Genomic DNA, 12,890 nt, shown 5'->3' with positions numbered 1-12,890 from the left:
CATGCTGCAGTGGCTGGACATGCAGCAGAGGGCCATCAATGAGTACCTGTGCGACTATGGCACCAGGACAGGGTCAGGGGAGCTTGTTTTTTTTCCCCACACCAGTGGGCCATGATCAGGGATGCATGCACTGTCCAGTCACCATTTGAGGAGGATGACGAGGATGGTGAGCAGTGACAGTGCATGCATCAGTGACACTGTCCCCCTTGTCCACCTGTTGGAGCACACGCTGCATGGAATAATGGACAGGGCACTTGAGGCAGAACAGAGGCAGGAAGGAGGACAACTTCCTTAGCTATCAAGGCCCCCTTTATCTAGACAGTGTTCCTGCATGCCCGCCGATCACATAGGAAGAGGAGGAGGAGGAGGATTGTGTCAGCATGGAGGTGGAGCCTGGCACTCAGCATCAGCAGCAGTCTTTAAGGGATCATTTACAGTTCCAAGAAACCCATGGACTTGTATGTGGCTGGGAGGAGGTGGCTGCGGTCATGTTGTCCTTAGTGACCCAGAGGACTCCGGACTGAATGCCTCAGCAAACCTACGCTGCATGGCCTCCCTGATCCTGCAAAGCCTGCGGAAGGATCCTCATATTCGTGGTATCAAGGAGAGGCATCAATACTGGCTGGCAACCCTCCTTGATCCACGTTACAAGGGTAAGATTGTGGACCTTATCTTGCCATCGCAGAGAGAGCAGAGGGTGAAACATCTTCGTGAGGCCTTGCAGAAAGGTCTGTGCAACGCAATCCCAGAGAGTGGGAGGTTACAAACTCCCGTTCCTGGACAATGTGTTGCTGAGGCTTTGGTCAGTCAAAGAAGGAGCGGGGGAGAAGGTGGCCATTTGACCGATGCGTTCAGACAATTTTTTAGTCCGCAGCCCCAAGGTATGATTGGTTCCAGCAACCATCGCCAGAGTTTGTTTTACATGGTGCAGGAATACCTAGGGGCAAGATCTGACTTGGACACCTTTCCCACCGAAAATCCTCTGGGTTACTGGGTCTTGAGGATGGATCAATTTCCAGAGCTTCTACAGTATGCAATTGAGCTACTGGCCTGTCCAGCATCCAGCATTCTTTCGGAATGCACATTCAGTGCTGCTGGAGGCTTTGTAACCAATCACAGTGTGCGCCTGACCGTCATAAAAATTAATCAGTCTTGGATCACCACCAGCTACCAAGCACCTGATGCTGATGTAACCGAATAATTTTTTTTGAAATGCCAGATCCCTTCAAGACTGCCTATGCTGATGCTGAGTGACTATCCTGTTATGCTGAGTGACTATCCTCTTCCTCCTCAATGATCATGCTGATAGCTTGTAAGAATATTTTTGTTTCTGGGTGCCGCCACCAGTGGCTAAGGCCCAATTTTTCAGCCCCTGTTTAACAGGGGCATGTAATTACAATTTTTGATGTAATATTTTGCAAGGAGGGTTTGTTGCTGCGCTCAACTAGAATATTTGTCAGGGGTTGCAGTGTTGTGGCACCAGTGCCTAAGACCCAATTTTTCTGCCCCTGTTCAACAGGGACATGTAATTACAATTTTTGATCTAATGTTTCACAGCAGGGCCTGTTTCTGCTCCCACCAAGAGTAACTGTGAGGACTTACAGTGCTGTGGCAACACCACCACCACCAAAGCCCCAATTTTTCTGACCCTGTTCAACAGGGACATGTAATTACAATTCTTGATCTAATATTTCACAGCAAGGCCCGTTCCTGCGCCCACCAAGAGTAACTGTGAGGGCTTACAGTGTTGTGGCAACACCAACACCTAAGGCCCCAATTTCTGCAGAGTATATAGAGCAGGCCCCTACTTTCAAACATCCAACTTACAAATGACTCCTACTTACAAACAGAAGGAGACAACAGGAAGTGAGATGAAATCTACCCCTAGGAAAGGAAAATTTTCTCCTGTAAGAGTTAATATGGAAAAAACGTGTCTTCTCTCCACTGATGCTTTATCACCAATCCTTGTTTCACTAAAAACCCCAAATTGTCAAAAAAACATTTGTCATTGGGACAGAAAGTGAGGTGAAATCTTCTGAAGATGTGCACAGACAGCAAAACAAATGTCACGGGTGATAACCCTTCCCTATGGTTTCTAAAAAGCTTAAAATAGATTTTTTTGGCTGGAGCTGCACTTTAAAAATGTACCAGTTTAAAATTACAAACAGATTCTACTTAACAACAAACCTACAGTCCCTGTCTTGTTTGCACCGCCTGTATACTGCTGTTCAGAGTATATAGGGCCTGGGGGCCCCACGCCTTTCCTTTTTTGAATTTGAGTGCGGGGTTCCCTTTAATATCCATACAAGACCCAAAGGGCCTGGTAATGGGCTGGGGGGTACCCATGCCGTTTGTCTCACTGATTTTCATCCATATTGCCGGGACTCGACATTACATTAAAGCCGCAAGCAGTTTTAAATGACTTTTATTCCTTTAAAAATGTCATTTTGTGCAGGGACTGTTCTAAGCACGGGAAACGCGCCATTTTACAGGCATACTATAGACACCCCCCAGGTACGATATTTAAAGGAATATTTCACTTTTTTTTCACTTCAAGCATCATTAAAATCACTGCTCCCGAAAAAACTGCCGTTTTTGAAACTTTTTTTTGCATTGATACATGTCCCGTGGGGAAGGACCTGGGTCCTCAAACCCTTTTTAGGACAATACCATGCAAATTTTCAGTCCGTTCGCATGTTCTAGTGTGAACCGAATCGGGGGGGTGTTCGGCTCATCCGTAGTCTTGAAGCTGTCATTACCAACAAAGGGTTTTGTACGAAGTATTAAATACATTTCAGTTAGTGGTTCAATACTTTTTCCTGTATCATTACATTTTATTACACATAACTTCATTTCTGAACTTATTCATTTTGCTTTCTTTGTATGCATGGACTGCATGGATTGTTACTGACATGTGGTGAAAATTTAATGTCAGTAACACTTTTAGAAATACACTATATTTCCAAAAGTATTGGAACGCCTGCCTTTACACGCACATGAACTTTAATGGCATCCCAGTCTTATGCCGCATACACACGATGGGATTTTCCGACAACAAATGTTCGATGTGAGCTTGTTGTCGGAAATTCCGACCGTGTGTAGGCTCCATCGGATATTTGTTGTCGGAAATTTTCCGACAACAAAATACGTTGTCGGAAATTCTGATTGTGTGTACACAATTCCGGCACATAAAATTCCATGCATGCTCGGAATCAAGCAGAAGAGCCGCACTGGCTATTGAACTTAATTTTTATCGGCTCGTCGTACGTTCAGAATTTCCAATAACATTTGTGTGACCGTGTGTGTGCAAGACAAGTTTCAGCCAACATCCGTCGGAAATAAATCCACGGTTTTGTTGTCGGAAAATAATATCGTGTGTACATAGCATAAGTCCGTAGGGTTCAATATTGAGTTGGCCCACCCTTTGCAGCTATAACAGCTTCAACTCTTCTGGAAAGGCCGTCCACAAGGTTTAGGAGTGTGTCTATGGGAATGTTTGACCATTCTTCCAGAAGCGCATTTGTGAGGTCATGCACTGATGTTGGATAAGAAGGCTTGGCTCACAGTCTCCGCTCTAATTCAACCCAAAGGTGTTCTGTCAGGTTGAGGTCAGGACTATGTGTAGGCCAGTCAAGTTCCTCCACCCCAAACTTGCTCATCCACGTCTTTGTGGACCTTGCCTTGTGCACTGGTGCACAGTCATGTTATAACAGGATGGGGCCATCCCCAAACTGTTCCCATGGGAGCATGAAATTGTCCAAAATGTCTTGGTATTTTGATGCCTTAAGAGTTCCCTTCACTGGAACTAAGGGGCCAAGCCCAACCCCTGAAAAACAACCCCACACCGCAATCCCCCTCCACCAAATGATTTGGACCAGTGCAAAAAGCAAGGTCCATAAAGACACGAATGAGCGAGTTTGGGGTGGAGGAACTTGACTGTCCTGACCTCAACACGATTATAACATCCCAAAGGTGTTATGAGCGGAGACTGTGAGCCAGGCCTTTTAACCCACATCAATGCCTGACCTCACAAATGCGCTTCTGGAAGAATGGTCAAACATTCCCATAGACACACTCCTAAACCTTGTGGACGGCCTTCCCAGAAGAGTTGAAGCTGTTATAGCTGCAAAGGGTGGGCCAACTCAATATTGAACCCTACGGACTAAGACTGGAATGTCATTAAAGTTCACGTGCGAGTAAAGGCAGGAGTCCCAATACTTTTGGTAATATAGTGTAAGTCTGATATATTATATTTAACGGAATCATTTATTATTATTACTTGAAATATGTTTTATTGAGTAAAAGGAAACAAAAAGGCAACAAAGAGGGTTACAGCAATCAATACAATAGCAGAGCAAATATAATGTATAACAACATAAGGAATAGTTCTGCTCAAGTACATTAAACAGACACCAACATATGGTCAGAGATAACAAGGATATGTATACAGTCTTAAATATAGGTCTGGTTAGAGTTTCTAGTATATATAGTATAGTGTGATACCTCCTCTTGATACCTTAAAGAAAACCGAAACTGGTAAATGTGGTGGTGCTGCTTGTAATGCCGCGTACACACGACCGGACTTTATGGCATACTTTGTCCTGCGGACTTTGACGGACTTCACGACAGACTTTCCGAATGAACGGACTTGCCCACACACGATCAACCAAAGTCCGACGGATTCGTACGTGATGATGTACGACCGGACTAAAATAAGGAAGTTGATAGCCAGTAGCCAATAGCTGCCCTAGCGTCGGTTTTTGTCCGGACTAGCATACAGACGAGCAGACTTTTCAACCGGACTCAAGTCCGTCAAAAAGATTTGAAACAGGTTTCATTTCTAGGTCCGTCAAACTTTTTCCAAAAGATTGCGCATGCTCCATTTTTATTTGCATACATCATTTCATAGTGGATTTGCGTGTTGAGATTTTGGAACAAGGTAGATGGTAAATAGTCGGTAACGTCCATTTGTTTCCATGCCATAGCACTGGCCTTCCTGGCCGCAATTATACAGTGGACTATAAAAGGTCTGTGGATAGGGTTCCAAGATTCATGATGTAAGGAAGAGAGCTGTAGCCAAGCTGCATGTGATAGGCGTATGAAGCACTGTGGAAAGGAACGTGAATAGTAAGTTGGGGCAGGTCCACCAAACGTGCAGTAATGAGCCAGGGGATTTTCTCCAGCAGTCAGGAGAGGTAGATGCATTGAATTTGGACATCTCACTGGGGTACAGTACCAGCGATGTAATATTTTTTAGGGAAGTCTCCCAGTGGGAGATACATTTTGAGGAGGTGATGAGCAGCTCCATGGCATGGCCATTGTGTTAATGGAACATTTTGAGAAAGTTCATCTTCCCATAGTTTAATAGAAGATGTTTTCTCCGAATCAATTATCACAAATTGGAGTAGCAGCAAGGATGGGAAGTGTTATCATAATGGGGGATTTTAATTATCCAGACATAGACTGGGCGGAGGGAACCGCGCATTCATTTAAGGCTCGCCAGTTCCTTAATGTCTTGCAGGACAATTTTATGGGTCAGATGGTAGACCCACCAACTAGAAATAAAACATTACTGGATCTACTGATTACCAACAATACAGACCTGATCACGGATGTGGAAATACGGGTCAATTTAGGTAACAGCGATCACAGGTCAATTAGTTTCAGTATAAATCACACAAATAGGAAACATAAAGGGAATACAAAGACACTGAATTTGAAAAGAGCCAACTTCCCTAAACTACAAACCTTGCTAAAAGGCATAAACTGGGATAAAATATTAGGAACAAAGAATACGGAGGAGAGATGGGTTTGCTTTAAGAGCATATTAAATAAGGGCATTAGCCAATGTATCCCATTAGGTAATAAATTTAAAAGAGCGAACAAAAGTCCTGGATGGCTTAACTCCAATGTAAAAATGCATATAAAAGCAAAGGAGAAGGCCTTCAAAAAATACAAGGTTGAGGGATCATCCTCAGCATTCAGACTTTATAAAGAATGCAACAGGAAATGTAAAGGTGCAATTAGGACAGCTAAGATAGAACATGAAAGACACATAGCGGAGGAGAGCAAAAAAAAATCCCAAAAAATTCTTTAAGTATGTAAACAGTAAAAAAGGGAGGACAGACCATATTGGCCCCATAAAGAATGAGGAAGGACATCTGGTTACAAAGGATGGGGAGATGGCGAAGGTATTGAATTTATTCTGCTCCTCAGTCTTCACGAGTGAATCGGGGGGCTTCAGTAACCAAAGCTGCAGTGTTTATCCTCATGACACAACACAGGAAGCACCTCTATGGTTAACAGAGGATGGAATTAAAATTAGACTTGAGAAACTTAACATTAATAAATCACCGGGACCAGATGGCTTGCATCCGAGGGTACTTAGGGAACTCAGTCAAGTGATTGCTAGACCGTTGTTCCTAATTTTTTACAGATAGTCTTCTGACTGGAATGGTACCAGCTGATTGGAGAAAAGCCAATGTAGCACCAATATTTAAAAAGTGCCCAAAATACATCCCTGGGAATTACAGACCAGTTAGCCTAACATCGATAGTATGTAAACTCTTGGAGGGGATGATAAGGGACTATATACAGGATTTTAGTAATACGAACGATATCATTAGCAGTAATCAGCATGGATTCATGAAGAATCGTTCTTGCCAAACCAATCTATTAACCTTCTATGAGGAGGTGAGTTGCCATCTAGATAAAGGAAGGCCTGTAGACGTGGTGTATCTGGATTTTGCAAAAGCATTTGACACCGTTCCCCATAAACGTTTACTGTACAAAATAAGGTCCGTTGGCATGGACCATAGGGTGAGTACATGGATTGAAAACTGGCTACAAGGGCGAGTTCAGAGGGTGGTGATAAATAGGGAGTACTCAGAATGGTCAGGGGTGGGTAGTGGGGTTCCCCAGGGTTCTGTGCTGGGAGCAATCCTATTTAATTTGTTCATAAACGATCTGGAGGATGGGATAAACAGTTCAATCTCTATTTGCAGATGATACTAAGCTAAGCAGGGCAATAACTTCTCCGCAGGACGTGGAAACCTTGCAAAAAGACCTGAACAAATTAATGGGGTGGGGGTGACTATATGGCAAATGAGGTTCAATGTAGAAAAATGTAAAATAATGCATTTGGGTGGCAAAAATATGAATGCAATCTATACACTGGGGGGAGAACCTCTGGGGGAATCTAGGATGGAAAAGGACCTGGGGGTCCTAGTAGATGATAGGCTCAGCAATGGCAGGCAATGCCAAGCTGCTGCTAACAAAGCAAACAGAATATTGGCATGCATTAAAAGGGGGATCAACTCCAGAGATAAAACGATAATTCTCCCGCTCTACAAGACCGTGGTCCGGCCGCACCTAGAGTATGCGGTCCAGTTCTGGGCACCAGTCCTCAGGAAGGATGTACTGGAAATGGAGCGAATACAAAGAAGGGCAACAAAGCTAATAAAGGGTCTGAAGGATCTTAGTTATGAGGAAAGGTTGCAAGCACTGAACTTATTCTTTCTGGAGAAGAGACGCTTGAGAGGGGATATGATTTCAATTTACAAATACCGGACTGGTGACCCCACAATAGGGATAAAACTTTTTCGCAGAAGAGAGTTTACCAAGACTCATGGCCACTCATTAAAATTAGAAGAAAAGAGGTTTAACCTTAAACTACGTAGAGGGTTCTTTACTGTAAGAGCTGCAAGGATGTGGAATTCCCTTCCACAGGCGGTGGTCTCAGCGGGGAGCATTGATAGCTTCAAGAAACTATTAGATAAGCACCCAAATGACCACAACATACAGGGATATACAATGCAATACTGACACATAATCACACACATAGGTTGGACTTGATGGACTTGTGTCTTTTTTCAACCTCACCTACTATGTAACTAATTTATTATTAACTGCTGGAGATGCCATCAAATGTGAGCAGCAGATGGCATTCCAGTCCCAATCCGTCATCTGTGGGATAGCTACTTTCCATTTATATGTGATCTGTCCACCGTAATGTTGCAGTCCCAATAGAAATAGCTGATAGCCGCCATTACTATTTAAAAAAATAACAAAAACATAAAAATGCCAATAATCTTTCCCATAGTTTGTAGACGCTATAACTTTTGTGTAAACCAATCAATATACGCTTATTGCAATTTTTTTACCAAAAATATGAAGAACAATACATTGGCCTAAACTGATGAAGAAATATTGTTTTTCTTTTCAAAATTGACGCTCTTTTTCTGTTTATAGCACAAAAAAATAAAAAACGCAGAGGTGATCAAATGACACCAAAAGAAAGCTCTATTTGTGAGAAAAAAAGGACATCAAGTTTGCGTGCCAAGTCGCACGACTGCACAATTATCAGTTAAAGCAACGCAGTGCCGTATCGCAAAAAATGGCCTGGTCATTAAGAGGACAAATTATTTCTGGGGCTGAAGTGGTTAAAAACAATTAAGTTTTCTATGACCCCAAGGGAAGAGAATGACCTTTTATGTCAGATTGCCCCCTTCAAATCCTGATGTCACGGGCCCAACAAACTTTGTGGCACAATTTTAAAACAACACACTACAAAAAATGCAGTAGATTAGAGTTTCTATTAAAGTGTGCAGATATTGTGCACAGAGTCCTTTAAGTGGGGTGGGAGAAGAAGAGAGTGGAGAAGTCCTTGTGATGTAGATGTTCAGTGTCTTCAGCTACATCAACAAGGGCCCAGAAAGATTGCTCTGAAATGGTGTCCATCAACAGAATATATCATTTGCAAAGTGTTTCCTTTTTGAGGCTTTAAAGGGGTTGTAAAGGTAATTTTTTTTTTTTTTTTTTAAATAACAAACATGTTATACTTACCTTCACTGTGCAGCTCGTTCTGCACAGAGTGGCCCTGAACCTGGTCTTCTGGGGTCCCTCGGCGGCTGTTTCAGCTCCTCCCCGCAAGCATTAACCACCTTAATGCGAGCTCCCTCGCATGGTGGTGAGTGCTTGCGGGCGCGTCCCGTGATACAGCCGGCGGCTATAGCCGCTCGCTGTATCACTCGGCCCTGCCCCCCGGCGCGCCGCGTCATCGGATGTGATTGACAGCAGCGTGAGCCAATGGCTGCGCTGCTTTCAATCCATCCACTGCAGCCAATCAGCGACCAGGCTGAGCTGCAATGAAGATGACGAGAACGAGCAGCGAAGATTCGAGGCGTCAGGTAAGTAAAACGGGGGGGCTGGGGGCAGCGGTATTGTCAAAAGTTTTTTCACCTTAATGCATAGAATGCATTAAGGTGAAAAATGTTTTACCTTTACAACCCCTTTAATGTAAAGAAATGGGACAGGGTTGTCTGCATGCAGTGTCTTTGTAGGGTGTACACAGGGTAGTCTTATGCCATGTCATAAATCTGGATGATACCAAGGCTCAAGGGAATCTGATGTCCTGGAACAGGCTGTTGAAGAATCTGCAACCAGTGAAGGGTACCTGTTCATGCACCTAGCAACGCTGGGATTCTGCTGTAACTGTACCGGTGACAATGAGAGTGACCCCCGAAAGTCAGTCGGCCTACAGGGAGCTGGCAATAGTGGATCTGCTCACTCTCTCGCTGGAAACACTCCACTGTCTATGTCGCGGTGCCTGCTCCCATCCCCTGGTGCGGTCAGGTCCCCGCTCTCAGCCTAAAGCCATGGTCCAAATAGAAAGATTCCTCTCCAGGCCAGGTTATTTATGTCCTCACCCAGCATTCTTCTCTTTCTCTCAGCCAGTTGGAACTTGTAGTCTGCAGCAGTCTGGCTCCAATTCAAATCCTGGCTCCTTGGACCACATATACCATAATTCCTTGCTCTCATCTGTGGTCTCTCTGCATTCAGGAGATGATGACACAGTGTCCAGGCTGAACACTAGAGGGAAACAGGCTCACTGCAGCTGGTGTTACAGAATGTCCCACAATGACACAGGCAAAGTTAGCCTGCACCTGGCTACACACATACCTCCCAACATTTTGAGATGGGAATGAGGGACACCTACTAGCAAAAGTATGTAGGCATAGGACAGACCCCCTGCCACACCCTCTTAAAGAAGAATTACAAACAAAAAAGGTTAATTAAATCCACAAGGGTTTTTTTTTACCACTACTATTCCTTTATATTGGCTTTTAAAATTTACAAATGCAGCAATTTAGAAATTGGATGAAAGGTTTAGCGCTGGGAAACACTTTTTGAGAGATAAAAAGTGCATTTTATATACAACTCTATAGATCAGACCAAAATGAGGAAGAAATGAGGAGAAAAGAGGGACATTGCTCCAAATCAGGGACAGTCCCTCGAAATCAGGGACAGTTGGGAGCTATGTATACGTGCAATGATGTAATTAAAGAGGAAGTAAAGTCTTCATATTTAATTGTACCTACAGGTAAGCCTATAATAAGGCTTACCTGTAGGTACTATAAATGTCTCCTAAACTTGCACCGTTTGAGAGATATTTACTATATACGCCACTCATGACGTCATCGGCGCATGCATTCTGAAAGAACGGCCGTCCGTGCCATTTCTTCAGGACCTTGTGCCATGACCGGCGGCTCCCATGCACACGTGCGGGAGTGACATTATCGTGGCTCCGACCAATTACAGTGCCCTAGCCTGCGAACCTGGAAGAAACCCCGGGGAAGATGTCAGCCGTCTCAACGGAGTGCAAGGGCCGCTTCGGGGCTTCGTTCTAAGGTATTTCATAATGAGCTAGTATGCGATGCATACTAGCTCATTATGGCTTTTTTTACAGGTTTTTTTTGTTGTTTTTTTTTTTTTAGGGTCTACAACCTCTTTAACTACTTCAAGACTGGGCACTTACACCTTCTTCCTGCACCGGCCATTTTTAAGCTGAAAATACTGAAAATTTTGAAAAAAAAAAAAGTTTTTCTTAGTTTCTGTCAGTAAATTTTGTAAATAAGTAATTTTTCTCCTTCACTGATGGGTGCTGATGAGGCGGCACTTATGGACACTGATTAGGTGGCACTAATGAGGAGGCACAAAAATGCAGCACTTATGAGCACTGATAGGCGGCATTGGTGAACACTAGTGGGTGGCACTGATGGGCCCAGATAGGCGGCACTGGTGGGCATCCTGTCCTCTTACTCGTGAGGAGAGCCAATTACCGGCATCTTCATGTTTACATGTGACAGGCTGTGATTGAACACAGCCGATCACATGGTTAAAGAGCCGCGGCCGTGGCTCTTTACAGAAATTGGGGATGCGCCGTGTCCTGGCAACACAGCACGTCATATGACGTCCAGCCAGAACAAGAGCCGCACCGCCCCGCCATCATTTGATGGTGGGAGGGTGGCAGTGGTTAATGAATGTAGAGTTGTTTTAGTGCATGCCTTTTATACCTGTATGAAGTTCAACTTTAAGTTGGAAAAAAACATAGATCTGCTTGGTTCAAAGGAAAATGTCAAAATGTCTTATCCACTGTCCTAATCTTTTTCAGGCATTCTGCCCGGAACTCTTTATTATTGAATGTATAGATCAGTGGGTTCACTAAGGGGGTCCAGCAAAAGAATATGAATGTGAAAGTGTTGGTGAGCTGCGGTGTTACTACTTTGGCTGGCAACGCATAGACACCAAGAGAGAGTCCGGACTGCATGGAGAACACAATAAGGTGGGAGCTACACGTAGAGAAGGTCTTCTTCCTGCCGGAGGATGAAGGAATTTTAAGAACTGTTTGAATTATAAACACGTATGTAACAAAAACAAACAAAACTGTGACAAATAACATGAAGAAGCTTATTACAGCCATAAAGAGGCGCATGTGTGTTGTATCGGAGATGGCCAGGTCCATTAATGGAGAAGGATCACAGTAGAAATTATGACTGGTGTTATGGCCACAAAATTGTAACTGGCTCAGTAAACCAGATATTACACTTGTTAATGAGGCAGAAATAATCCAAAATGCAATGACCGCCTGAAAATAGATTCTATTGTTCACAAAGGAGGAATAGCGTAGTGGATGACATACAGCCAAGTATCGATCATAAGACATTAAAGCATAGTGAAAGCACAAAACATCTCCTGTAGTAGCAAACATCTGTGATTGTACAATGCAACCAGTGACAGTGAAGGTCGGTCTCTCATGAAGAACATCATTTAGGAATTTTGGAATAATGTTTGAAATGCTCAGCAGATCATTTATACACATGCTCTGAATTATGAAAAACATCAGTGCCTTGAGACGGGCACTACTAAAGATAATATAGACGATCAATACATTTTCCGAGCAAATTAAAATGTAAATGATCAGAAACAGAACAAACATCGGGATCCTGAAGCCTTCAAAAGCTGTAAATCCGGTGAGCAGAATTTCACTGATGGCTGTGCAATTTTCGGGATTCACCATCTGTAGAGGAGACAGTCAAACATGACATACAACATTTTGAAGATCAATCATCTAGTTATCTTCTCTCATCTTTATAACATAGTGTTGCAAATGTTGTGCTAGTGCTAGCCATGAAGGTTGGTTGGTTGAGTCCTTATGCTTCCCGAGGCAATGAGCCACTTGGGTAGTACATGAACTCACTGACACACCTGCAGTTGAAATGTGCTTTAGTAAGCATGTTGGCAGGTGCAGTCTATTTTCTCCACTGCAGGCGGCACTCGACCGCAGTTTCATTGCAGATGAAGGGGAAGTCAAAAAGGACATGGTACCTCTATGGTTTCCTGGGTCACTTGAGAAGCTATCTTATTGGATGCTGCTACCCCATGTGACTATAGCAGCCATCTTGGGTCAGGCAGAGCCTATTTAACCACTTCCTTACTGGTTACTTTTACCCCCTCCCTGCCCAGGCCAATTTTCAGCTTTCAGCGCTGTCACACTTTGAATGATAATTGCACGGTCATGCAACACTGTACCCATATAAAATAATTTTTTC

General features: G+C 43.6%; 1 protein-coding gene across 1 annotated transcript; it reads right to left on the bottom strand.

Annotated features, from left to right (window-relative positions):
- Window positions 1-11,416: 11,416 nt before the first annotated feature.
- Window positions 11,417-12,358, bottom strand: LOC141126681 (olfactory receptor 11L1-like). Its single transcript, XM_073612650.1, has one exon. The coding sequence runs from the start codon at window positions 12,356-12,358 to the stop codon at window positions 11,417-11,419; it is 942 nt and encodes a 313-aa protein (XP_073468751.1).
- Between the last annotated feature and the right edge of the window lie 532 nt (window positions 12,359-12,890).

Source organism: Aquarana catesbeiana, linkage group LG01, assembly GCF_042186555.1.
Source record: "Aquarana catesbeiana isolate 2022-GZ linkage group LG01, ASM4218655v1, whole genome shotgun sequence".
Classification (NCBI taxonomy): Eukaryota; Metazoa; Chordata; class Amphibia; order Anura; family Ranidae; genus Aquarana; species Aquarana catesbeiana.
This window is presented reverse-complemented; position numbering and strand designations above follow the sequence as displayed.

Coding starts and splice junctions, on each gene's coding strand:
- LOC141126681 (XM_073612650.1), bottom strand. CDS start 12,358: ATGGTGAATCCCGAAAATTGCACAGCCATCAGTGAAATTCTGCTCACC.